This window comes from Penicillium nucicola (genome assembly GCF_028828085.1).
Source record: "Penicillium nucicola strain IBT 29836 chromosome Unknown utg000002l, whole genome shotgun sequence".
Taxonomy (NCBI): Eukaryota; Fungi; Ascomycota; class Eurotiomycetes; order Eurotiales; family Aspergillaceae; genus Penicillium; species Penicillium nucicola.
In genome coordinates this window covers 3,716,841-3,743,033 of record NW_026643126.1, presented here as the reverse complement: position 1 = coordinate 3,743,033, position 26,193 = coordinate 3,716,841, and the positions used below count along the sequence as shown (strand labels likewise).

Here is a 26,193-nt window from a genome sequence, read left to right as displayed (position 1 = left end):
TTTGCTTGTACCGCCGAGAAGACTTGGCAGACTCCGTTGCATGCGATCCCGAGTCTTAGCCGTGTAAGGTTGTAGTTACCACCTACGTAGGGAGATCACCTGGGAAAAATGAGTTTTCCCTGAATTCCAGCACTTCCCAGAAAGGAATTCGATAATTGACTAAGAAATCGGGGGTTCCTAAAGGTTCGGCTAGGTTTCCTGTTTTGTGAGCAGCAAGGTCGGCAATATCCTCGCCCTTGCCGCGTGCCCTACAGTTATGTCTTCAATTATTTCTACTAGAAATGAAATAAAAAAAGCAAAAATGTTTTTCGGTCTATTCTACACAGTACCACTCACCATTTGTCCGCGTCCACTTAACAAAATCCAATCATAATGTCTAATATAAGCGCGACCCTCTTAAAAATTTCGTCCTCTCCAGTGATAATCGCCAACTGATGTCATCAGGGACGCAAACTACCGCTGCACCGTGGTGGGTCAGTGAGAAATGCTTAACCCGCCATTATTGATGCATCCGGCAGGCTTGTCTCCACCCTCGCCTATGATTCGGTCGACCGTCTGCGCCCTGGGTGGAGTGGACTCGGGTGACGCTGTCGGCTTCGTTATTCGTACATGCACCATCTCACGGGGGAAAAGTTTACTATAGAGTAATGCCCCACGATGCATCTCCTTGCCACATTCGTCCATGGCGAGACATTCAAATATCTCCCTCCCCCCGGGGTTGCTGCCATTTTTCTTCTCCGCGTGTCTCTCATAACTCCAGTTTTTGCCACTCTTTACGTGAAGGAGTAGTCCCTTGATTGTCAAGGACTTGTATAGCCCATTTGACCTATCTATCTCTTCACAACTTTCCATCATGGCGCCGAAATATGCCGGCATGTCGGGCAGGCCCCTGTCGTTGACTGTGTCAACCGTCGCTACCATGGGTTTCTTGCTGTTCGGTTATGATCGTATGTTGGTCTGTTCTATATCCAATGCATGCAGATGCTAACTATCCACAGAGGGTGTCATGTCTGGTATCATTGACTCTTCTGCTTTCGCCAAGTTCCTACCCATCACATCTGGCAACTCTGTCATGCAGGCTCTAGTCACTGCCGTCTATGAGTTGGGTTGTCTGGTTGGTGCTATGTTCGCTTTGTTCACTGCCGATGCCCTGGGTCGTCGTCGTATGATCATGGCTGGTGGTGCCGTTATGATTATTGGTGTCATTATCCAGATTGCTGCCGTTGACGGTCATGGTGCTACGGCTCAGTTTATCGTCGGCCGTATCATCACTGGTGTCGGCAACGGAATGAACACTTCGACTATCCCTACCTATCAAGCTGAGTGCTCTCGCAGCACCAACCGCGGTCTGCTCATCTGTATTGAAGGTGGTACCATTGCCATCGGTACTATGATTGCCTACTGGATTGACTTCGGTGCCTCTTATGGTCCTGATGACCTTGTGTGGCGTTTCCCCATTGCTTTCCAGATTGTCTTCGGTGTCATCATCGTGGTTGGCATGTTCTACCTCCCCGACTCTCCCCGTTACCTCATCTCCAAGGGCAAGGTTCACGAGGGTGAGTACGTCCTCGCTGCCCTCGGTGGCTACGAGATCGACTCCCACGAAACCCAGATGCAGAAGCAGCTCGTTATCGAGTCTATTGAGGCCGCCGGTGTTGCTGACGGTGCTGGATACTCCGACCTCCTTACTGGTGGCAAGACACAGCACTTCCGTCGTATGCTGATCGGTTCTTCCTCCCAAATCGCCCAGCAGCTGTCTGGTTGCAACGCTGTCATCTACTACCTGCCCGTTCTGCTGAGACAATCTCTCGGCGAGGAGGAGCGCATGTCCATGATTATTGGTGGTGTTAACATGATCGTTTACGCCATCTTTGCCACCTTCTCTTGGTTCTTCATTGAGAAGATCGGTCGCCGCAAGCTCTTCATTGGTGGTATGACTGGACAGATGGTTTCCATGATCATCGTCTTCGGCTGTCTGATCGCTGGAGGACCTGGACCTTCCAAGGGTGCCGTTTTCGGTCTCTTCTTGTACATTGCCTTCTTCGGTGCCTCCATCTTGCCTCTGCCTTGGTTATACCCTGCCGAGATCTCGCCCCTGCGCACTCGTGCCAAGGCCAACGCTGTTTCCACCTGCTCTAACTGGCTATTCAACTTCACTGTTGTCATGATCACTCCCGTCATGGTTGCCAACATCAAGTGGGGAACCTACCTGTTCTTTGCCATCATGAACGCCGTCTTCATTCCCCCCATGATCCTGTTCTACCCCGAGACCGCTGGTCGCAGTCTGGAGGAGATCGATATCATCTTTGCCAAGGGCTTCTGTGAGAACATGAGCTACGTCAAGGCCGCCAAGGAGCTTCCCAAGCTCACCGATGAGGAGATTGAAGCCAAGGCCATCGAGTACGGCTTCGAGTCTAGCCGTCGCTCAGGCGACATTGAGAAGAGCGGCGAGAAGCCCTCTGCCCGGAGCGACTCCAGCGATGGCGTTGTCAACGGTCACGAGGAGTCTCTCTCCTAAGCGATCGCTTCCAAGATGTGACAGCGCTGTGCGCTGCCATTTATTTTATGTCATATGTGCTCTCTCCTACCATTGAACCCATGGTTAGGGTAACGCCAGATTCATATCTTTTTCTTTTTTCTCTCTACTTTTTTACTTATTTCTTTTGATCTTATATACCCATTGTTTCTGGTCTGGAGGATGAACACCCTGGCCCTGGTTGTCGATGGGCATTCCTATCTGCATTCCTTGGTTCTGGTCTATTGTTGATGATTTCATGTCTTTGTTATGACCTAAAAAGGTTCGGTCGGCATAGATATTATCGGGATTCATGTATACTGTACGTGCTTTGAATACTACTATGGATCCAGTATGCATCTTCAACCTTTCAGCTGTAGATCGTAAGTCGTAGATCGTAGGCAATAAATTAGATTTTGATTCACCTGACAGTTCAATATCATGGATATTATGATAATCCCTGCATGTGTCAAACCGCTGAGTTTAAAAAGTGACTCATGCAAGGCAGTGCATCCTCGCATGAGGCTCAGATCTCATCGTCAGTAAGGAGGAACCAGTCACAGCACAGGACCCGAAATTAACCTAAAGTATACCACTTGCAGTTAAATCAGTGCAACTTTTGCCAACTTCCAAGACATAAAAAACCTCCATAACCTTCCAGCTGACCGATCGGCTGATCCCGCCCGAGTTCATCCCTCTTTATCTCCCTTTCACCTCACCAACCTCACCCTCGAGCCTCGTACATGCAATACCATGCCCATACAACCACCAAATCCACTTAATCCGCCATGAGTTCCAGTCTCGAGGCCAAGATCGTCGTTCTCGGCGCGCAAGGTACGTCCGCTGCCCTTTGCTTTATTTCCTGCAGATGTGGAGTGGATCAGCCTACTAGTATACATGATCCTATCTACCAGAGATACTCATCCCATGCCATCTCATCTATACTTGCATCTATCCCATCTAAACCAACTAACCCAAACCAGGCGTAGGGAAAACCTCTCTCGTGGAGCGCTATGTCCGAAACACCTTTAACCCCGCAACAGCCTCAACAGTCGGCGCGTCCTTTGTCACCAAGCGCGTCCTAGACCACACATCCGATACCATCGTCCGTCTCCAGATCTGGGATACAGCCGGACAAGAGCGCTTCCGCAGTATTTCACGGCTGTACTATCGCGGAGCGCACGCGTGTCTGCTATGCTATGATGTCAGTGTTCAGTGGCAGTTCCCCACTTTTGACAGCGCCCATCTGCTCCATGCATTGTGTTTTCTACACCAACCATGCAGTACCAGGCAAAGCAGACTACAGTACTCCAAGCTAACCATCACTAATCTGTACAGATAACAGACGAATCCAGTTTCGAAGAAATGGCCGGCTGGCTCCGCGAACTCCGCCGAAACATAGGCACCGGCGAAGACAATGCAGACCCGCTCGTTATCCACGTCGTCGGCACGAAATCCGACGTCGTGGCCTTGGACCCGAGCAGCCGACGCATCCCCTTTGAGCGAACCATCGCATACGTCGCTGAACAGCTCTACCCCACGCAGGTGTCTACGCCGCCGGCTACGGCGACGAGCGGGGGCATGAGTATGGGGCTGGGATTCAGCACGAGTGTTTTTGGCGGGAATAATAGTTCCAACAATACCACGGCCAACAATACGAATACCAATCTGAATACGAATGTGAATGGGAGTGGGTTTTCATCGGCGGCGCTGCAAAGCCCGGACTCGAAGCGCAGCTCGGCGTTCTGGGGACAGGAAATTGGTTGGGATTGTTGTCATGAGATCAGTGCTAAAGATGGAGAGGGTATTGATGAGGTTTTCAGAGTCATTACGCGGAAGTTGGTCGAGCAGAGGAATAAGAGGGATACGGAGCTGGCGCTTTCGATTGCTGGTACGTCTTTGGCTACTGGTGGGCCTGGTGGCTCTATTGGTCCGTTTAGTCCTGGGTTTGTGGAGGGGACGGGGAGTTTCCGCCTTGGGATTGGAGATAAGAGGAAGAGTTGGCTTGGTCTGTCTTCGCCTGCTGCTGGGGGTGCGGGTGAGAATAGGGAGGCAGTGCAGATTATGCAAAATGCCAAGGGGAAGGGGAGGTGTTGTTGAGTGCTTGGTTTGATCTCGTCTGAGTGTTGATATGATGATGATACTGTTGTGGTCGGTGTTTCGGGTTTGATATCGGGTCTGTTTTAGCATCTATGCTGCATTGGTGTTTTGAGGTTTGTATCTGGGCGGTTCATGTGATTTTCTGTTTGACCAGTTTCCCTGCTACTTACGTTAATATTTCGGACATTGTGAATGAAGTGAATGACCAATATTCTGTCGGGTTAGGACTGCCGATATAAGGCGAGGAAGCACATAAATTCGTGAAGCTAGTGCCATTCAATATTTGTGATTTAGCACAGTTCAGATTGATTCAAGTAGAAAATTGGCCCTGACACAGTGAGGGTTGTACTCTCCGGCGAGATGAGGCTATGTAGGAATTTTCGATCATCTCTCGCCAGTTAACCCTCTAGAACTGACCCTTTGCGTAGGCCAGGAGTGACAGCATGACCGGTTATACATTTTCTTGGTCTTGTCACAAATATTGGACTCACCTAGCTATGACTCATTAACGTTATGCATCATTGTTTACTAACACAATGCAAAATGTATACAGTAAATCAGTGGATCCAGTGGAGTCAATCCGGGGTAATGCTGCAGATCAGAAGTTGAACATTGATTCTTCATTTTCTACTGTTTTCAAGGTTGTCTTTTACCCTTAAAAATCATCAGCTGTCAGGGAGTTTCCTCGGGCTATTATGGTGCGAGAGCTGACGATATCCCAGACTGTGAAACAAGTACAGAGAACCCGACCAAAGATCTCTTGTTTTCTATCCAAGATGCAAAACCGTGGTCTATCAGATTTATGATTTTCATACTCCGACCCGACAATCCCTAAGGAAAGCTGTGATAGGCCTCAATAATATCAGCCTCAACCCCTCTTTCTCGCTTGCCGGAATGTTTGCTTTCCAATCACTTAGCGAGAATTAGCCTGTGGTCAGAACAGTACAGTACAGTAAGTACGATAAGAAACCCAGTTGGAGGCCGTGCTTTGGCAGATTACTCCGATGCCCAGGTAAACCTTGGAAGCTATCGTATTTCAATCTGGCCTACTGACGCCCTCATTGCTAGGCGATACCGTTCTTGCTTCTTCTTTGCCCTGGGTAATCTGCGTCCCTGTCCAAGGCTGGGCATTTTCGCTTTTTCTTCCCACAGCTCTTGTCATTCCTAAGCTTTTCTCTCACATTGGCAGCATATGCTATACTTATCACTGCGTGGTCGCTTTCTTGATAAGAACGGTCACACTCTTCAAACTAGGCCGAACCCTCCCCCGTCGGAGTGAACATGTCGGGGGTGGAGGTGATTGCAGTCGTAGCCTGTGTGGCAGCCGGTACATTTCCCCTCCCCTTATCCCGTCATCTTCGTCCAAGCTAATAATAAAAGTGGTATCGGCATATAACGATGGTAGTCGCATGTTCACAGCAATCCGTAAAAAATGGCACGAGCGCCGCCGCCAGCCAGACCAGTCAACCCGAGACCTGGAGTGGTCCCTGGCACGAGGCCACCATGAGATCATGTCTCAATACAACAGACACCACCAAGAACTAGGTCGACTGTACGAAGAAGGCGACTCGATAGCTCGCGAGCAGATGAAGGACATCATCATCACCCTTCAAGGTGCACTGCTGAGACATCTTCGAGAAGCACAGGAACAAGGCTCCAGCCTAGATCTGATGGCGCTGCAGGTCGAGTCTGAGCAGGGTCGTGTGCGGACACTGGTCATTCTGGGGGATTTGTATCAGCGACTGTCGCGGGCATCGCCCATCCCGCCTACTGTCTCCATGACTGTTGATCCTATGTATGGACGAAGTTATATGTACAATGGGGCGTATTTTCCTCATAATGTGGATCGGTTCTCGCCATCTACGAACAGGGACATGGTGCAGCTTTCTGGGGCGTATCCAGTTTCGCCGGGGCCGTTCCTGTTCGAGGGGTTGTCTGTTTCGCCTACAGATGCGCAGGGCACGCCTGGGCTGTTCGATACGAGTCCATCACCGAGAAGACGGTCGTCAGGGTTTGGGTCGGCAATGGGAAGTATTTTCTCTCGATCCCCGCGCATGAGTAGGTCGTCTTTCCCATCTTCAGCACCAGAGCCTGGGTTCCATAACCACCCAGGCTTCAGCCACACTGTCTCGCCATCCACACCGGAGCCGGAGCCAGAGCCAGAGCCATCACTTGATCCAGCACGAGAGCCAATTTTGGAGATCCAAGAGCGGTTGCCACCAAGACCCAATCTCCGCCTGAGTCCCGTCGAAGACGACAATCTCTGGGGAAGCCAGTGGAAGGACTTGGATGATGAGATCAATCATACATATCAGCTGAAAGAAGAATCACCAACCCACCACCTCTCCCCAACAACAGCAAACATCATATCAATGCACCAAAACCAACACCAAGACCACCGTCACTCCCTCCCACCTCCATCAATAGCCTCCACAGACTCTACCCCCTCAAACCCAAGTACAAGCTCAACATCCTCGCACATAACACTCGCCCAACACCCAATCCAACCCCCCAGCCCCAGATGGTCCCCAAGCAAGACAAACAACTACCTAGGCTTCTGCAAAGGCGCCTGGAAAGTGCACACCGGCTTCCGCGGCTTCAAAATCCACACGGAACCTGGAAGCGGGTACTACCGACAAGTATCCTGGCTGCGCTGCATCAACTGTGCCTTTGAGGGGCCCATGGCTGCAAAATGCAAAAGCGACAACCCCCAATTCGACAATACGGTGCGCGTTCATGCCACCACGGGGATCCGGTACCGCTGGGAATTCCTAGCGAAATCACATGTTCCTTGCAAGCGCGATTCGGCGGTGGTGTTTTCGGCCGTTGCGCCGCGTGGTGCGTTTTGTTGTATGTTTTGTTGTGTGGAGGTGAGAGGATCTACCGGTGTCTATGGGAATTTGGATACCTTTATGGCGCATCTTGGGGAGGCGCATCGCTCTGTCAGTGACGGGGCGTTGGCGCTTCTGCCGACGAGTACTCGGTGCATTTTGGGGAGGACTGCGGGTGATCGGGAGTACTTTGATGTGAATATTTGCTAGGGTCCGGAATTTGTGGATTGACGATTGGGCCTTTGGGGGTTCGGGAGGGGATTAGTGCCGGCTATCATTTCCCTCTTTCTGTAGTCGGGTTGAGCTTGGCACGATTTACGCTTGGTTTGTGCTTTGGTCTGGACTGGATTGGCGGATATACCCTCTTCATTGGTGCTGGGGTGTTCGGGCGTACTGTACACATGAACTTTGGCCAACTTATAGAGTGGAGAAAAAAACTCGGGTTCGCTTTAAATGTCTGGGTCGTCCCTGGTTGAGGTCCAATACTAGGTTCTTTTGGGCCGGGCACTAGGCTTGTAATCTACGGCTACGTGGAGATTATGTATGCGTTCAGGGTCTCGTCTATCACTTGGTGTATCAATCCAGGGCGTTGGTGACATCAGCGTCCACCAATCCACGCGAATATATAGAACAGCCGTGGCATCCCCTGCATACAACATGACGAAGCAAAGAAAACATGGAGGCCCTTGCAGTGGAGAAATATCCAGAGGCCGAGATAGGGGGTCATGCCGATCACTGATTTAGTCCAGACGGGACCCGTGGATCCGTTTGAGGTTAAGGGTCTGGGCGAGTCAGGAGAGTCAGGAGAAGCGAAGAAGCCAGCGTAAAGAGTCAATCACAGCAGAAGAAACAGCAGAAGCCGATGAAACCCCTGAGCGGACACCTGCAGCAAGACAAGCCTTGTCCAAGTCACTCTGCATATTAATTACAGTGCAAAGGTACTTGGTCCAAAGCAGTCCGTCCACCAATCAGCGATCTGCTGTGATAACTCATGACGCTAACCACAATTGGCCAAAGTGTGACCCTCGACGTTCCTTTTTTTTTGATCTTCTGTTGCTCTTGACTGGACTCACACTTTCGACGGCATCAGTCGCATTCCTCGATTGATCGACATCCCTTCGTCCCTAGTCTCGCGACGTGTGATACCCGAAAGAAAAAAAAAATACCCCGGCCTCCACATGGGGCGGTGCTGATTACAGTACTTTAAGATTGCGCGGATTAGACGGTCTGGCTTGGTGGCCTTTTCATTTCTGGGACTTTTTTCTCCTCTCCTTTTACCCTGTTCACCCACCCTCCTCCGTCCTGAGGACCGCGTTATGCCATGAGGCTGTCACTACGCATCGGTGCGGCTCTCGCCCTCATCATCATTACCCTTGTGCTCGTCAACCGCAGCCTAAAACCAGAAGCTCAATCCCTCAAAGACCTATGGCGATTTGATACCGCCGCATTCCGAACAGCCCTGAAGCCCAAAGAACCCACAGAGGACCCAGCTGCGCGCCGGAAATGGCGGGTTGCATCGGATAACAAACCCGCTTTGGTCTACCAGACAACGCAGATCGAGGTGCCAAATCAGGGTGCCTTGGTCATGGCCAAGTTGAAGGCCGAAGACACGTCGTGGGCCTCCGGTGAATTGTCAGAGTAAGTATCACGAATTGTGTATGTTTGTGGAGGGAACGGAGTGGACTAACAGGGTTCTCCAGATGGCGCAGCGTTATCTACACCGTCGACGATACCAATGCCCCGATGCATACCCCGAAGAACAAGGGCAAAGAGTCACTTGCCTACCTCAAATATCTAGTCGACCATTACGACGATCTTCCTGAGACCGTGGTCTTCCTCCACGCCCACCGCGACGGTCTCCCCGCTGGATGGCACATTGACACCATGGAGTACAGCAACGTGGATTCGGTTCGCGCGTTGCAAAAGGAGTTCGTTCAACAACAGGGTTTCGTCAATCTGCGGTGCCAGTTGACACCTGGATGCCCGGACGCTATCCAGCCCTTCCGCAACCCCCCGAGGCTCGACAACCCTGGTGAACCATACTACGCGACAGCCTGGAAGTCGTTGTTCCCCAACGAGAAGATTCCTGAAGTGATCGCCGCGCCCTGCTGTTCCCAATTTGCCGTGTCCCGAGGGCAGATTCTCCAGCGTCCTCGTTCCGACTACCAGCGCATGTACGACTGGGTCATGAACAACGACCTGCCCGATGACGCGACAGCCAATATTATGGAATACACCTGGCATATTATTTTCGGCAGAGACCCTGTCTTGTGAGTACGCCCAGACACACAAGCTCGACCATAGCTAACATTATATCAGCTGCCCCGATCTCTTCCAATGCTACGGTGACGTCTACGGCGAGGAAATCGTCTGGTAGATATCAACCGGGCCTCATACCCTTTCAGAGCCATGGCTCTCCTGTATCAACGACAACCCTTCTTCTCTTAGCCAGCACTTGCTGGATTCCCTAATCAGAGGGACAACAATGGCAACTGGGAACGCGAACAGTGCCAATGCCACATGATGAATCGTTTCGATGTCTAATTTTCGTCGGGGGAAATGTACATGTTTTGAGGCTATGCCGAAATTGGCTTTGAAAATTCAGACATCAACGAGTTTGCTTTATCTCGATCGGTTTCCTTGTCTCTAAATTAGCGAGACATGCCTTTTTTTTTTCCGTGCCGCGGCACACGTGTACATTTTACACTTCTTTTTACCTTTTTTTTGGATTCCAACTATTCTTTCAAGTTGATCGTTTACCCCCAAATCGTACTGTATATTGGCAGATAACAGTTCATGCGATCATGATGCATCCGCCGCCTTCCCCTGCTCAACCATCCGTCTCGAAACCTCATCCCACCGATACATCCCCCCTTCCCCAACATTATAATGATAATAATTATTAGTCCCAGCAGGCACCACAGCCCGTCGAAACGTAATATTAATCCGTCCCCGGGTCATCTCCCCAGCCTTCCCCTTCCGCTTCGGTATACTATGCAACCAATTCGCCTGCGTAGCACCCCGCATCACAACCATATCCCCCGAATTAAGACCCATCTTAATCTGCTCCTGCGGTCGTACCAACGTCCGCCCAACATCTCCAGTAGTACTTTCCCCCCGCTGAATTGGAATCTGAACAGGAGCATACGGCTTGTGCTTCATGAGAAAGTCCCTCTCGCCACCCAGCGAGAGCGAAGCTATGTTCGGCTCGGAGCCGAGGAACCGCTCGTCGTCCGAGTGGAAGGCTATGCTGTCTTCACCTGATGCGTAGTAGTTCACCAGGCAGAAATTGTAGCTTTCGGTTTCGCGCATGTTATTTGCTTTCTCGACTTGTTGTCGGAGGATGTCGAGGCACGGCGGGATTGGGCGGGGCGGCTGCTTGTATTTGTGTTTTGGGGGCGGGAGGGAAGTTTTGGTTTCGATTAGCGTTATCTTGGGATTGTTGTCGTTGTCGTTGTTGGTGTCATTGTTGGTGTCATTGTGATTGTTATTTTTGTCTTCGCGGAATTTGCCCGTCTCGTCGACCCCGAAAACTGTCGTGTACCGCGGTGTGTTGATCTGGGTCTCGATATCTCCTCTTCGCGCTTTGTATTGAACGCGGTAGAAGGGCAGTTCTCGGCGTAGGAACTTGAAGAGCTCGTTCGCTGTTTCTTTGGGTATGTACGGTTGGTAATAGAGGAGGTCGAGGTCTGGTTGGTTTTTTTGTTCGCGTGGTGGTCGGGCTGGTGTTGCGTGTTCTAGGCCGACTTGGATGTGGGTTGGTAGGTTTGCTATTGGGATTGGGTAGCTTGGGTGTGTGGTTGGGGGGATTTGGTCTTCGAGGGCTGTGGGTTGGGGTGCTGGCGAGATTGTGGGTTTGAGTGTTGCTTGTGTTTCTTCGGTTTTGGGACGTTTGGGGGTTGAGGTTGGTATTGGTGATATTGGATTGGGCGGTGGATTGGTAGGTTTGAAGAATGCGTCTAGGGTTCTTTTAGCCATTGTTGCTTGGAGCTGAGAGGTAATTGAGAGCGAGAAAGAGAAAGAAAAGTGGTCAAGTCAGACGCGACGCGATTTGGAAAAGTGCCAGTGATGTCATTCTGGCTTCGATCTATACAATGTCCCGATTTGGCTTGGCGTGACGAACTTGGATGTGCTTCATTTGTACTTTGTCGATGCTGGCAATATCAAAAGTCCAGTTTACTGCAGGACACCTTCTGTCTCTGCAATCCTCATAACATATTTAATGGCAGACGCCTTTCCAGCCTCCAAATCTTTCAATGCTCCCTCAACACCACCAAGTCCACCCTTTCGCACTTCATACGGGTGTCCAGAGAACCAACCCTGCGCCAATCCACGTCCAATAAACTGGAAGAATGCAGCTCCAAACTCCTTATCACCCAAAGTCTTTCCCTCCGCGGGAGGCATATGAACAGACCCGACCATCGTGCGACGAATTGCAATGCCGTCCGCGGCCTCGTCACTCTCGGTAGGCAACACAGTCGTAATGACTCCAGGTTTGGTCAATGCAGCGCCCAAGTTAGCGTAGCTTCCCTTTTCAGACACAGCATCATAGGCGTAGTGCACCGGCAAACCCTTGGCAGCAGCTCTGATCTTCGAGCGAACAGCCTCGTCGCCTTCACGGTAGTCGACGATGGTGTCTCCCTTTGATGAATCAAGAAGACCCTCGACAAAGGGCGCGGCCTTGCCTGCCACCGCAATGATCGGGTGGATGTTTGAGAGCTTGGCAAATTTGATGGCGAATGCACCTACTGCGCTGGCGCCACCGTAGATAACAAGAGGAGTGGGCTTCTCCGCTGGGCTCCAGGGAAGAGGGAGTTTGAGCTCTTGGTACAAGCCCAACGCTGCAGTCATACCCGCGAGAGGGATGGTGGCAGCCTCTGTTCATGTGATTAGTCAACGCTCAAGCAGCTGGTCTGGATCACGGTCTCTTCATACCCTCAAAGCTAGTCTTCTCGGTGAGGTGGAAGGTGGTGTGCTCCCATGCAATGGCGTATTCCGCATAACTTCCATGAGGACTCATCATCTCGTGGAACGCTGCTACTTTATCGCCCTTGCGGAACTTCTGGACTCCCTCGCCGACTGCCTCGACGTAGCCTGCGATGTCGTCGCCTTGGTTCATGACATTGTCGGGTTGCCATTTGGGTAATTTCCAATCTTTTGGGTTTGTACCGGATACCACGACTTTAATGAGGACTTGGCCTGGCTGAGGAGTTGGGATCTCCACATCGCGAATTGTGACCGTGACGGTCTTGTCGATGATGGCTTCTTTCATTATGAGTTGTGCGTGAATTGTATACTGTAAACGATGAAGGGGTATGTGCAAGTTCGTGCCTCTTTAACTTCCAAGATTCCAGCCTTGGGCCCGGTGGGAGCTTCTTGATTTGTAAGTGGTTATTATTCCTGAAGTTATGCAGTAGCTTCCGTGTATAACTGTTGAATGAAGTCATCGCAGGTCCACCCCGGGTAAAGGGGTTAGTCATTCAAGGTTCCACCAGTTGACCTTCACCTTTTCAGAGATCAACTTGACTTGACATACAGTACTTGGTGCATTTACATGGCCCAGGAAGCTCTTTCCAAATGATGTTTCCACATATATGCAGACATAGGATTTGGGGCTATTTACCAATCCATAGTCCCAGACCTCACCACAAGCTTCCCAGTCGATGAATCCCTCTCACCCTCAACAACCATCTTCAGGAATTCCCCGCCGATACTAGGATGCTTGGCTCCCATAGCTTTGGCTTTTTCCGGAATCCCTCCAAGATTGGTAGCAAGCATACCCGGCCCAACAGCCCACACTTTGACTCCATCAGCCTTGAGCTTGTGGTTCCAATCCAGCATTAGCATATTAAGCGCAGTCTTGCTACAGCGATATCCGATAGTCTCAAAGTCGATTTGCTTGGGCCAACCCGCTGGCTGGGGAGGTGTTGGAAAATACGATTCGCCAGCTTGGTTGATGGCGGATAGACCAGCAACAAAAATCAAACGCGGGTCTGTGGATTTGAGAAGAAGCGGCATGAATATTGCTGTCATAACATTGGTGCCAGCCACGTTGACATCGTATGCTTTATTGAAGCAGTCGCGGAGAGAGACCTTTCCAGCCGTGTATTCAATGTCGAATGTTGCTCCTAGAGGGTGTCAATGTATTATCTCGCTTGGTATGGGTCGACCCGAAGGTCTAACTAATTACCAGCATTATTGATCAAAACATCCACAAGACCGTGGCTTGCTTCGACCTGTTTGAATGCATTCTCAATGGATTCATCGCTTGTCAGGTCGACTTGCACAGGCTCAACTGTGTTGGTTGTGCCAGGAACTTCGCTGCGCAGAGCCTCCATTGCGACCTTGGCTTTGTCCAGGGACCGACTACCCATTAGTATATGATACGGCTTGTCGGATCCAAGCAGGGCTTTGACTGTCTCATAGCCAATTCCACCATTGCCGCCGGTAACCAAGATAATCTTTCGCAGTGCCATCGTGTATAGTTGTTGGAGGTTGAAGTTGTCTTGTAGCCTCTTTCTTTTATAATCATGTCTATATTCAGAACTATTGTCCAAAAGCCATTTCCAAATACCGATATGCCCGGCTAGCTACCAGCATCGTACATTGGCGGTTTGGTGTTGCGGAGATAAGCGTGGCTGCGCGGAGATAGATACGCCCCGAACATCATGATGGCACTCGGGTTTCGGACTTTGGATATTCGCACCAGTTGAAACTAAAGAGAGTGCAGTATGCATAAAGGAGTGAGAATATCAAATCCTGAGAAGACTTACATCGACTCTAGTCCATTAACACGCAAATTATACGTGAAGACCGATCTGATAACGCACCGTTCAGGAAGGTAACGAATAACAAGAGCATTAGTTCACAGAATTGCGAATTTAACTATCCTGTTGCATGGAATCCCATCTTGATTTCTTCATAGGACTTGAATTTTACCTCCACGCTGTCCGGCAGACTTCTGTTTGTCGCGAACAGAGGCTATGACGGTGTCGAGTTGAAAAGCGCAATCTTCCTTGGGTAGAAAAAGAACATGGCAGTGTAAACAATGAATACTGACCCTTTCAGGGAAAGTGCAGTCAATGGTCATGCTGTGTGACAGAATCATAAGCAGCAGTCTACTAAAAACAGTGAATTAAGTGCATCGCAGCATAAAGGAGACACGATTACTTCTCGTTAAGGGGAGAGCGCCTAACAACTTAGTTTGGGTTCGGCAGTTTCCATTGATCATTATGCGCGAACAAAGCCTATACCTACAGTTCAGCAGCGCAGTGGCGCTTGAATTTTCATTGACAACCTTTAAATGTAATTGTTAACATCTAGGCAACAAAGCCTATTGTAAGTATTTATTCACCAGCTTCTTGGTATCTGAATTCATTTCTATGAACAGTATCGATCATCTTTCTGCCTGTCTCTCTCCCCCGGGCTGCCTCTAATACAGCCCCTAATTTGAATCAGTCACCTCGCAATTGGAGTTGATCAAAGACAAAATGCCTGGCTTACCGCAAGAATGTTCGATGTGCCAGAAAACCTTTCCCAGCAAAAAAGAGACCATCAATCATTTGTTGGAGTACACCGGCGAATGGCGTTTGCCCGCTGACGGAGTTCATGACGTTTTGGAAATAGAGAAAACCATTCGCCGTATTCGAAATATACCCTCTGCGGAAATCAGCGGTCAATTCTACAAATGCGCAACGTGTTTCCAGATATTTCAGTTTCGCTGGCGCTTCATTCAGCATGTCGTCAGTTCGAGGCACTGTGGATTTGTTCCACCGAGAATACCGTACCGAAACTTCCGCACATGGAGATTCCCATTTGATGAGGCGACTTTCGTTGTTCCCAAGCCCCGATTCGTGTTCTTAAGTCTTCCGGCCGGTAAGAAATGGCCTCTACCGTTCTATATCTTGACTGACTTGAAACTCTCGATTGACTAGAGTTACGAACGATGATCTACGAATATCTTCTGATCTATGTTCAGCGCAAGATCATGTTTGGTGGGCTTAGAATACAGAGCCTCAGGAAGAAGAAAGTCTCTCTACAGCACTGTCCTACAAAAAATCTACTGGGTATCTTTTCCACTTGTCGACAGGTATATTGTGAAGCACGACATATATTTTACAGTCAAAACACTTTCGTGTTTCAAGGTACCTCTGAGATATTGGTGTTTCTGGCTGGAATTGGACCAGAAAATGCCAAACTCCTTTCCACGATCTATCTCATGAACTGGAAGCTCCCCCCGATTCTAGTCCAGCGGTTACTGGAACTTACAGCTCCAAATAGAAGGAAGAGGTCAATTTCGGTTTTTCAGCGAAAATGCTCGAATGACTGGGAAGTAGACTCGGGAGAAATAGACCAACTTGTCGCGCAGTTTTTTGCTTATCATCCACCAATTCCCAATGCGATCAGGGATAGAGCCAAACCCCGTTGTCGCCGACGATTCTTGCTTTCTGTCAGTATACCAAGTGTTCTAGACAGATCCATCGGTAAGACCTACACGGTTGGCTTTGAGCTCCATGCATGAAAAATGGCTGGGTCAATACTTAAAAAGAGAACGTTGAAGTTTCTAAGTGCCTACTTCCGGATACGAATGCTTGAATGAATGTGTGTCAATTTGCTGAAACAATTTTCTTTGGCTATGGGCTTTGTCAGGAATAAACTAGATAGTTTTCTCAATGAATCTATTCGTGAAGTTGCAAGTCTAACGTAGTCTTCGTCTGTCCCCTCACTCAGCAGCATCATTTTCCAACACATGAATTGATTTTACTGTTCCAACAGAGTGTTCAAAACATCAGTAGGTGTACGCTTTGGAGCAGCAATCTCCAAGATCTCCTTGCTGGTCGTATAAATTGAGCACTTTCCTTGCCACTCTGTCTCAAGAGCCCGTGTAATCGAGTAGATGACGTTCTTCGATTGCTTGGTTGCCGCATACTGATATTCATAAAGCGTATCGATGAACGACAAGTCCTTGTATTTGACATCCTTGACAGGCACGCCAATATATTGCTCAATCATCTCGACTATTCCCTTTCCGGTGATATCTTCAGGACCATTCAGAACGTATTTAGCCTTGTTGTGGACGGAAATGTCGTCCTGAGACAAGAGGTGAGCCGCAATGACACCAATCTCATCAGGATCAATGACCCCAGTAGGTCCATCTTCAGACAGAATTAGCCGAAGTGTGTCCTGCTCTCCAGTCTGGCGGTATTTCTTGATCAATTCCGCAGCAGAAGACATGACAAGCGGAGTGAAGACATTCGGTTGAAGGGATGTCCACTGCAGATTCCTGAACTCTGGGGAATCGAGTAGAGCCTCGATAGCCCAGTGCTGGCGCGGATAGTAGGCAGGACAATCCGGGCGAACATTAGCAGCGGTAGTCGAGATGCGCACGACGTACTTCACGCCGGCGTTGAGGGCGTTCACGTGGAACGTCGATTCTTCGGCAAATTGGTTAGGCGCATTGTGAGACGCAATAAATGCTCGAGCGACTTGGTGATCGCGAAGCCAGTCGGTGGTAATCTCAACCCAGTCCTGTTCAAGCACTTCCACGCCGGGGAGTTTGGCGAGCTCTTGGGCCACTGGGCTCTTCGAGGAGCGGGTGAGAGCGATGATGCGGTGCCCGGACAGAACATTGCTGGATTGAAATTCTGATAGGGTTTTGGCAACCGCTCGGCCAGTATTGCCAGTGGCACCGACAATGAGGATGGAAGGAGTCATGAGGTTGAACGATGAGATATATTTTACGAGAGAAGAGAATTAATATTTCTGGGACTTTGCTGGGTATTTATGTCCAGTTGTTGATCCATCTATTTCTGAATAATACTCACAAAATGAACAATTAATAATGGGACATCGAAGTTCAACAGTCATGATTCGTAGAATCCCATATGTGGCGAAGACTAAAGAAAGGATTCGGCCTCCCACTGGCCGCCCGCCGGCATCCCACCAAGTAGTGATGATACTATACCCTGTGTCTGTCCCAATGTCCCCAACTCACCTTTATTTATGCACAGATCAGATTTAATATACATTATCTATGATGTGCATGTACTGTCTTTGAATTCAGTCTGATTCACAGTCCCTCAAAGTGAGTCCTGACCCGAAAGCAGTGGGATGCCGGTGGGATACCGGTAGGAGGCCAAAGAATCGCTTCGCAATTCTAACACCCACGCAAAGCTCGGCTTGATCGGCTCGACTGCGTCCCATCAGGCCAACATTGAATAGTCGCAGAGCCAATAACTGTGTTCGATGGAGGGGTTCGGCAGCGAAATCGATTTTCTCCAGGGTACATTGGCCCCTTTCGGAGTCGCGTTCGATGCGTTCAGATGTCAATATCCTGGCTGCAATGCCAGCTACCGGCGCAAAGAGCACCTAAATCGACATGAAGTATCAAAACACGCCCAACAGCATAATTTTGTTTGTTCGACCTGTGGTCGCAAATTTCGAAGAAGGTATCTACGTCACGTTCGTTCGCCAACAACCGACTCTAACTTTTGTAAATATCAGTGATACACTTCGACGGCATGTTCAAAAACAGCATAAGAAAACAGAACCTTTGAACCGTGCGCGCCGAGCGTGTGCGGGTTGCCACGCTGGCAAGACACGATGCGAAGGAGGCGTTCCCTGTGAGGAGTGCGTCCGTCGCAGAATTCAATGTTCTTTTCAAGATCATCATAGTACTGCAGAAAATCCATATACCAGACCATCCAACTCTCCCTCTTCCTCTCCTAACCCTGACCAGGAAAAGACGAATCATTGTGAGAAGAAGCGAGAGTGTCTTGAGCGTTATTTCGAGGCCTTTCACCCGCGTTGGCCCTTCATCCATAGAGGATCATTCAATGTGCGCCGGGAAGCCCCGCTACTTTTACAGTCAATGGTAGTGATAGGCATGTGGGTATCAGGCGAGCAGTCCGATCAGTCGGTGGCAGCGGAGCTTCATAATAAACTCGGATGTGCCATTCGAGATCAACGGGTATGTCAAATTCCCCGCCCATGAGACGAGATGTGCATCGTTTATTGACGTATGGGTTCTAGGAAAAATGGGACGCATCAAAAGCGGAGGGGGCCAGCAGTGCCTGCGCCTGGCCGATAGCTACATACCAGGCCATCCTGCTGCACATCATTTCTTCTGTAATCATGGGCGCTAGGAGTGCTGTCAACCTTGACCTCAAAGCTCCTGTCTCTACCGAAGATCTGGATTTGCTAAAGTCACTTGTCGGAAGCTGTCGCAAATTGGGCATGTTCTCTTATACAAACATGCTTGCAAAGTATAAGGATGCCGACCTGCCCTCATTTGTCTGGGTAGGAATTGAAGAGGTCAAACGATTTGTTATAGCACTTTATAAGCTCTGTATCAGGCTGAGCAGTGCCGGCTTGGAAGACAGGTCGTTGCTACATGCGGGCGAACTTCAATTCCCTCTACCAGTCAATGATCTCCTCTGGCATTCAACTGAACGTCATGAATGGGAAGTTTATGCGCAAGATGAGAATACCGTTTCTCTATCCGAGCTCTTTCACGAAAAGTGGATTTCAAACTTTGCGGATGTATTACAATTCGTTCAACTATAACCTTTGAAACGTCAATCTTGAATTATACATGAAGGGGGGATACCGGTGGGATGCCGGTGGGATGCCAAGTGGGAGGCCGATGAGTTGGAGGACGACAGTGACATAGCGAAGTTATTAATCATGATCATCAGTATCTAGGTCATCGGGATTTTTGAACCTATAAAATAAGCCGTAAAATCCAGAGCTCAAAAGAATATCCTCCAAATTATCACATTACCATTCAAATTAGAATGACTCTCCCTCAGACCTACAAGGCCTTCCGGCATAGTAAGGGCAACACACCCACCAGACTTGAACTGGTTACAGAAGAAGTCCCATCTACATTGAAGCCCAGCGAGGTGCTAATTCGCATCCATGCTGTATCGCTGAACTACAGAGATGTTGCAATTATGCACGGGAAATACCCACCCAAGGTGATCAAGCAAGGTATCCCGACATCCGATTGCGCCGCAGAGGTCGTCAAACTCGGATCTGAGGTTCATGACTTTCAAATTGGAGATCGAGTGGCGCCTATCTTTGATTTGAACAATATCGATGGCACTGAAGAAGATGTGGCTGTGCTCGGTGGTGATGTTGATGGAGTGTTGCGCGAGTACGCCGTGTTCGATCGGAATGTCTTGTTCCATTTGCCCGAGCACCTTTCTTGGGAGGAGGTAAGCACAAAAAATGAATGTTAATGTCCGACATAAGTCACTGATCTCATGATAGGCTGCTTGTATCACTTGTGCAGGAACGACATCATGGAATGCGTTGGACATGCCACGATCAAACGGCACTGCTCTTCTTCAAGGTAAGAAAGAGCCCTTTACACTCACTGAGGAGCATACTGATAGACCTCCATTTCTTATAGGCACCGGCGGGGTCAGTATGTTCAGTTTACTGATCTGTTTGGGTGCTGGCATCCGTCCCATCATCACATCGTCTTCTGATCAAAAGCTTGACCTAGCAAAGGCCATCGGGGGGTCGCATACTGTCGATACCATCAATTACCGTGACCACCCAAAATGGGACGAGGAGGCACGCCGACTTACGAACGGACGAGGTGTTGATGTCGTTGTCGACAACGTCGGGCCTTCCTCTATTGCCCAAAGTCTCGCCTCTCTCGCTAGAAGAGGGACTGTTTCCCTGGTTGGATTCTTGGGAGGATTTGATACGGACAAGTCAACTGATGCGGTTCTCCCAACTCTGTTAAAGAGCGCAACCATCAGGTGTGTATTCACATCATAGCCATGATATTAAATATACTGACCCTATGGACCATATAGGGGCATCAGTGTGGGCTCAAAGATTGACCACCAAAGCTTGTGCGAGTTCCTCTCAGAGAAAAAGATCAGTTTGGCACCGATCATGGACAAGAAGACATTTTCATTCGAGGATGCGCCGGCGGCATTTGATCATCTTTGGGATGCGAAGCACATGGGAAAAGTGGTCATCAAATTCTGAAGATAGTTGCAGGGGAATAGTATAGAGGTTGACTGTTGTGGGCTTACAGTCCGGGGGTTTCGCTCTTAAGAAAATATTCTACTTGGAAGCTGTACACAAACTCATAAATTATATCGGCCGACAGAAAATAAGCCCAAGTGGAGTCCCGCAGTGACCGTTTTGCTAATCGCAAGTGATTTTCTCGCCATTGCATAGTGCAGGCACGCAATCCTCCCAACTTCCCCCTCAACTGTAAACTTCATTCGCAGTTCCCACAGCTATTGACGTTCGAATAGCCTTGGCTCTACACTTTATGCCCGTGTCTGGCCGAATTTACCTACATAACGCAATTGCAAACATGGACGACGTGAGAGCAATACACCCGCATGGTTGGTTGTTCTGCGAAGACACGGGAGGTTTTCATTGGCTGCAGATTCAAATTCCAAATGCTGGGCATTCACGATATGGACCCTGTGGACTTTAAATATTCTTGGACTTGCACAATTCACCATGGCTTTCTTAACATAGCAAAAATCATGTCGAACACGATAGATACGGCCAAGCTGGCGCTAATATCCCAAGGGGCGGCCTACGGCCTCCTGATTGGGCTTGGCGTCGTCTTTTGTGGTGTGATTCTGATCGCAGTGAAGGTCCAAAAGACCTACCTAGCAGAGGATTCTGGGAAATCTGAAATGTTCATGGTGGCCAATCGATCTGTTGGTACAGGGTTGACTGCTTCGGCGGTGTTCTCGTCGTGGATGTGGATTAACGAGACAGTCTTGGCGGCTGCTATGTGTTATAGATATGGACTTGCAGTTCCTTTGGTACGTCTTCCTTGCTTTAGAAGTCATGCGCGCCTGACAAATGTTTAGTGGTGGGGATCTGGTCTTTGCTTCCAGATCGCATTGATGGCCGCTCTTGGGGTAATGGCCAAGATTCGAGTGCCCTATGCCCATACTTCCCTGGAGATTGTTCGCATGCGATATGGCAAGATTGGACATCTCATTTTTATTGTGCTCAATCTGGTGAACAATGTGTTTGGTTGCGCGTCTATGATCATGACAGGATCTCAGCTGATATACGGTGTATCTGGAATGCACTTCGTTGCTGCTACCATCCTGATTCCACTTGGAGGTGTGTTATGAGTATTATGCATCTGTGTGACGGAATTCTAACTCGGCGCGCGGCAGTGGTTCTTTATACGGCAGTGGGTGGCCTGAAGGCTACATTCCTGACCGACTTTTTACACACGGCCATTGCATTGATCCTCATTATTTACTTCACGATCGCCGTTTTGACTAACGCAGAGGTCGGTGGACTAGGCGGCCTTTACGATAAGGTGGTTGCAACAGCTGGCGAAAATTATATCCCAGGAAATTATGAGGGTTCACTTCTCACATTTAAATCCAAGAACGCTATAATTTGGGGACTGATTCTCAAGTTTGGAAACCTGGCCCTCGTTGTTATGGTAAGTGAATACTTATTTCGACGCAAGAAGCATATTTGAGACTGACCTATCAATTAGGACACGGCGTTCTGGCAAAAGTCATTCGCAACCGAAGTCCAAGCCACAGTACCAGGATACAATATCGCCGCCGTGGCGGTCTTTGGCATCCCATGGGGCCTGGGAACAGTCATTGGATTAACCGCCCGAGCAATCCATAACACTCCAATCTTCCCAACGTACCCAGGTACTCTCACATCGACAGAAATCAGCATGGGAATGGTTATGCCATACACGATCAAGGCCCTGATCGGGGACAAAGGCATTATAGGATTCTTCTTCCTCCTGTTCATGGCCTTGACCAGCACGATCTCATCGTCCATGATTGCTGTCAGCAGTATCCTATCATATGATCTCTACAAGACTTACCTCAATCCAAAGGTAACAGACAAACAGCTTGTGCGAGTCAGCCATTTAACCGTGGTGATTCATGGCGTGTTCATCACAGGCATCTCGATCGCGATGAACTACGGCGGTGCCAATATGACTTGGATTAGTTATATGCGACCCATTATCTCATGTCCTGGGATCATACCGCTTATTTTCACCTTGTTCTGGTCTCGCCAGACCAGATTGGCCGCGATTGTGTCCCCGGTTCTTGGCTTTTTCACTGGTCTAGCTGTTTGGCTTGCATCAGCCAAGTCGATGTACGGTGCTGTCGATATCGCTGCTACGTCAAACAACTATCCCGCTCTCTACGCTGCTATTGCATCTTTCTTTTCACCCGCAATATATTCAGTAATCCTGTCGCTTTACAACCCTTACACATTCGACTGGAGGGAATTCCTGCGCATTGAGCTTGCAGATGAAGCCCAGATTCATCCAGCCTCGGACACAAATACACTCAATGAAAGCAGCGAAGAGGACAAAAATGATGCGAAGCGAGCCACGGGATCCGTAACGCCAGTCTCTGACAACATGCCCGAAGCGAACGCAGACCCTGAGCACGTTGGTGCCCACGAGAAGGCAACACCAGCGACTCTCTCATCGCCTGGCTCAATCGAAATTACCTTGGAAAATATCCAGCATCCGTTTGACGACGCCACTCTGAAAGAGCTGTATCGGTGGCTGAAAATTGCCTGCTACATGTTTGTAGCCATTGTATTGGTCACTTTTGTTGCTTGGCCACTACCTCTCTATCGTGACTACATTTTTACCAAACAGTTCTTTGCTGGCTGGATAACAGTGTCGATCATTTGGCAGTTCGGCGCATTTGGGGCTGTTGTTATTTATCCACTGTATGATGGACGACGTGAGATAGCGATTGGTGCTCGGGGTATATGGACGACCTTGTCAGGGTATACTAGCAAGAAACGAGCAGCTTAGTTTCACGACAGTGCTATTTAGACTCATACTTGATACAGTCTGCATGAGTCTGTCACTTCCATCATTTACTTCAAAGGTGTCATTGAACTCTTTTTACTCTTCACATGCCTAGAACGCCCAAGTTGCCATGTTCCAGAGTAAATGGTAGTAAGTTAGTGCGCACCTACGCTGACCACGATACCAGACTACGTATTAATAGAGGGGAGTCAATAGCGTATTCGTGACATAGCTGGCCCTTCCCTCTTAGAAAGCACAGTGCGCCTCTTTAAAGCCTGCATGTTCTCCCACCTCCCGGCCAATACAACGCTCTTTCTCAACTTAATCATCGCAAGTTCCACTTCTTGATTGGCAATTTGCTCTGGCCAAAACGAAGCTCTCAAAATTCTAACCCAGTAATCTCAAGAAGAGGCCCGAGAAAGCCTATTACTGTTAGATAATGGGTTTGTTTTGACTGGGCTCAAGGATTTCTCACCGTCGAAGGAGGATGTGGTGTAGCAGACGGCTTGGAACATAGACAGATATCGTCCATACTTCTTGCTTACCTCTGCCGAGGTTGGAGAATCGAATGGGGAAGACTTTTCATTTGACTGAGTGTGGCGATTTGAGACAACATTCATATAGATCGTCTTGCAGTTAAGTCCACACCACTTGTTAACATTTTGTGTGTTTCTCCATTCTCAATACGTTTCTTGTAGACGGGAAAGACCACGAGCAGGACTGAGTTATGATCTTGGTCCTACTAAGTCATGAGAATTTTCATTTCTAGCTTCACGGTCATAACAATCTGTTATTCGAAAACAGCAAGCTACATCTACAGAATAAACAGCCCGGAAACAGTAGCCGCGGCAAATGTAATGATCGTGATTATGGAAAACTCCTTACCATAAGTGTGGCCTTGAAGGGTAATCCATTAATGAGGCTCTGCGGGACATGTGGCGCGAGCGTGAAGATTATGCTAAAATGATGGGATTAAATCAGATTAATAACAGCTGACTCTCGAAATGTCTTAGCAGTAAGAGATTCCGAAGTACAGCCGATATCTACAGGACATATACTTCCCTTGGAAAGCTGGGAAGTATGCGTTGAAGTTAAACAGCAAATTTCTGCCTGAATTCATACTGACCAGAGGATGTAATACTGAGCCCATCATAATTCTTCATTTCTCCACACGGCGTAGTTTCAATCCAGGTCGGCGAACCCGAGATTGCGATGATGCGCGTTCCACGTCGATACTCAATTCAGGCAACAGTGGCTTCAAGTTGAGGCGCAGGGCCATGCGGTTGCGCTAGTCCCGATTAAGTATGCAGTTGGTGAAAAGTTGTATGTGGGTCCGAGCAGGAAAGCCGCTATAGCGACCATTTTAACATAATTGTGAGATGGTAAGCGATTTATTGGGATTCGAGCTAAGGCCTAACTCGCTGACAAAATACTGAATCAGAGTCATGTCTCTCAATTTCTTTTGCAGAATGGATTAGGTGAGCATAGTATAGAAACCGTTTCTGTTACATTGCTGCAAAACCCTTTCTAGGTAAGCGCTAAACCTAATTAGGCTAGGAATGCGAAGAGACAGGACAGAGCGTGGCATGATTGGTCCCCATGCACTAAGCCTTCTGAAGTCAGCAGCCCTGCAAAATAGAACACAGATCCACAATCTTATATTTTCTTAGGGCGCGTAGCTCTGGCCTCGAATTTGAAGGCACAGCCTCAGGAAGCTGAGCAACCCTATTTGGGATATGAGTGCGAGCAGGAGGATGTAGATGGTTAAATAGCAGCCCAACACCCATCAATCAAGCAGCATTCAAGAGCAAAGCATTCATTACACTCTACATCATCGTGACTTTTAATATATTGCATCAGCCATCATGATCGACTACCGCCATGGAATCTCAATCCTAGAGATCATTGTTTACAGCCCTACGTTACTTCTCGCACTTTGGATGGCATTTCACCATGGCTTCAAGAAGAGTTCTGGATGGTACTTCTTTGTTGTTTTCTCTCTGGCCCGCATCATTGGTGCAGCGTGCTATCTTGCAACAATAAGCGCGCCTTCAAATATCAACCTTTATATCACATGGGCTGTCTGCACGTCACTGGGCATATCACCATTGATCCTGGCTTGTATAGGTCTCCTGTCGCGAGCGTAAGTGACATTATCTGTCCTCAAATACCTGGTCAGATACTAACCCCTTATTTAGAAACGATTCCATCATGCGAAAAACTGCCAAGCCCCTCTCCCCTATGCTCTTCCGAGGCGTCAGTCTTATCTCCCTGGTTGCCTTGATCGTCAGCATTGTCGGAAACACCGAGAATAGCGATATCACCCACGGCATGATCAATACCGAGACACAAGTTGCCTTAGTCCTCTTTTTGGTCACCTGGATTGGAGCCTGCATTCTGCTCCTCCTGATTGCGAGTCGGTCTAGTAGCATCGAGGATGGAGAACATCGTCTTCTGCTTGCAGTTGGAATCTCACTCCCTCTGATTCTCGTTCGACTGATCTACTCATTCATCTACGCATTTGGTCACAAGACCCAGTTCAGCATGCTTTCGGGAAATGTCACGATCCAGTTGGTCATGACTGTCTTGGAAGAGATTGTTATTGTCCTTGTGTGTCTTGGAATTGGCCTTACACTTCAAGTGCGGCCCAGTGTGGAGTACTCCCACCAGCCTAGTGTCTCTGATGGACAGGGTGCCTCGATTGAGATGGAAAATGGTACCTATCAGGGTCAGGGCTCTCGCAGGGAAAAGGCGCAACGCCCCAAACGTCGTGGTGGTCCTATATACCTACTGGTGATGTTCATCGTGGATACGATCAATGACAGGAGAAAGTGATATCAGTGTTGGTCGACTTTGGGTTAGAAGATGGAGATCGGTTTCAATTGAGCGATTTGTTTTTATAGAAGTGAGCTTTCACATAAGCACGACGGCAT

At 48.9% G+C, this 26,193-nt stretch overlaps 12 protein-coding genes across 12 annotated transcripts; 8 read left to right on the top strand and 4 right to left on the bottom strand.

Annotated features, from left to right (window-relative positions):
• Positions 1–853: 853 nt before the first annotated feature.
• N7511_003172 (putative MFS monosaccharide transporter) lies at positions 854–2,518 on the top strand (the record flags this gene model as incomplete). The annotated part of the gene is made up of 2 exons (XM_057125597.1): positions 854–947; positions 999–2,518. 2 exons carry the CDS (start codon positions 854–856, stop codon positions 2,516–2,518), a joined length of 1,614 nt encoding a protein of 537 aa, XP_056987756.1.
• A 785-nt stretch (positions 2,519–3,303) lies between these two features.
• On the top strand, positions 3,304–4,615 carry N7511_003171 (Rab family GTPase; the record flags this gene model as incomplete). Its single annotated transcript, XM_057125596.1, has 3 exons — positions 3,304–3,349; positions 3,499–3,719; positions 3,854–4,615. 3 exons carry the CDS (start codon positions 3,304–3,306, stop codon positions 4,613–4,615), a joined length of 1,029 nt encoding a protein of 342 aa, XP_056987755.1.
• Positions 4,616–6,024: 1,409 nt separating this feature from the next.
• N7511_003170 (uncharacterized protein) lies at positions 6,025–7,656 on the top strand (the record flags this gene model as incomplete). Its single annotated transcript, XM_057125595.1, has 1 exon — positions 6,025–7,656. One exon carries the CDS (start codon positions 6,025–6,027, stop codon positions 7,654–7,656), a length of 1,632 nt encoding a protein of 543 aa, XP_056987754.1.
• Positions 7,657–8,767: 1,111 nt separating this feature from the next.
• On the top strand, positions 8,768–9,823 carry N7511_003169 (DUF3431 domain-containing protein; the record flags this gene model as incomplete). The annotated part of the gene is made up of 3 exons (XM_057125594.1): positions 8,768–9,084; positions 9,147–9,716; positions 9,766–9,823. 3 exons carry the CDS (start codon positions 8,768–8,770, stop codon positions 9,821–9,823), a joined length of 945 nt encoding a protein of 314 aa, XP_056987753.1.
• A 425-nt stretch (positions 9,824–10,248) lies between these two features.
• Positions 10,249–11,424, bottom strand: N7511_003168 (alpha-ketoglutarate-dependent dioxygenase AlkB family protein; the record flags this gene model as incomplete). Its single annotated transcript, XM_057125593.1, has 1 exon — positions 10,249–11,424. The coding sequence occupies one exon, from the start codon at positions 11,422–11,424 to the stop codon at positions 10,249–10,251; it is 1,176 nt and encodes a 391-aa protein (XP_056987752.1).
• Positions 11,425–11,622: 198 nt separating this feature from the next.
• On the bottom strand, positions 11,623–12,718 carry N7511_003167 (zinc-binding alcohol dehydrogenase family protein; the record flags this gene model as incomplete). The annotated part of the gene is made up of 2 exons (XM_057125592.1): positions 11,623–12,323; positions 12,382–12,718. The coding sequence occupies 2 exons, from the start codon at positions 12,716–12,718 to the stop codon at positions 11,623–11,625; spliced, it is 1,038 nt and encodes a 345-aa protein (XP_056987751.1).
• Positions 12,719–13,065: 347 nt separating this feature from the next.
• N7511_003166 (uncharacterized protein) lies at positions 13,066–13,922 on the bottom strand (the record flags this gene model as incomplete). The annotated part of the gene is made up of 2 exons (XM_057125591.1): positions 13,066–13,574; positions 13,637–13,922. The coding sequence occupies 2 exons, from the start codon at positions 13,920–13,922 to the stop codon at positions 13,066–13,068; spliced, it is 795 nt and encodes a 264-aa protein (XP_056987750.1).
• Positions 13,923–16,206: 2,284 nt separating this feature from the next.
• N7511_003165 (NmrA-like family protein) lies at positions 16,207–17,160 on the bottom strand (the record flags this gene model as incomplete). The annotated part of the gene is made up of 1 exon (XM_057125590.1): positions 16,207–17,160. One exon carries the CDS (start codon positions 17,158–17,160, stop codon positions 16,207–16,209), a length of 954 nt encoding a protein of 317 aa, XP_056987749.1.
• Positions 17,161–18,579: 1,419 nt separating this feature from the next.
• N7511_003164 (C2H2 type zinc finger domain protein) lies at positions 18,580–19,011 on the top strand (the record flags this gene model as incomplete). Its single annotated transcript, XM_057125589.1, has 1 exon — positions 18,580–19,011. One exon carries the CDS (start codon positions 18,580–18,582, stop codon positions 19,009–19,011), a length of 432 nt encoding a protein of 143 aa, XP_056987748.1.
• A 230-nt stretch (positions 19,012–19,241) lies between these two features.
• On the top strand, positions 19,242–20,454 carry N7511_003163 (zinc-dependent alcohol dehydrogenase family protein; the record flags this gene model as incomplete). The annotated part of the gene is made up of 4 exons (XM_057125588.1): positions 19,242–19,664; positions 19,720–19,801; positions 19,862–20,219; positions 20,277–20,454. 4 exons carry the CDS (start codon positions 19,242–19,244, stop codon positions 20,452–20,454), a joined length of 1,041 nt encoding a protein of 346 aa, XP_056987747.1.
• Positions 20,455–20,969: 515 nt separating this feature from the next.
• Positions 20,970–23,263, top strand: N7511_003162 (sodium:solute symporter family protein; the record flags this gene model as incomplete). The annotated part of the gene is made up of 4 exons (XM_057125587.1): positions 20,970–21,257; positions 21,306–21,567; positions 21,624–21,901; positions 21,959–23,263. 4 exons carry the CDS (start codon positions 20,970–20,972, stop codon positions 23,261–23,263), a joined length of 2,133 nt encoding a protein of 710 aa, XP_056987746.1.
• A 1,862-nt stretch (positions 23,264–25,125) lies between these two features.
• Positions 25,126–26,095, top strand: N7511_003161 (uncharacterized protein; the record flags this gene model as incomplete). The annotated part of the gene is made up of 2 exons (XM_057125586.1): positions 25,126–25,403; positions 25,459–26,095. The coding sequence occupies 2 exons, from the start codon at positions 25,126–25,128 to the stop codon at positions 26,093–26,095; spliced, it is 915 nt and encodes a 304-aa protein (XP_056987745.1).
• Positions 26,096–26,193: the final 98 nt, after the last annotated feature.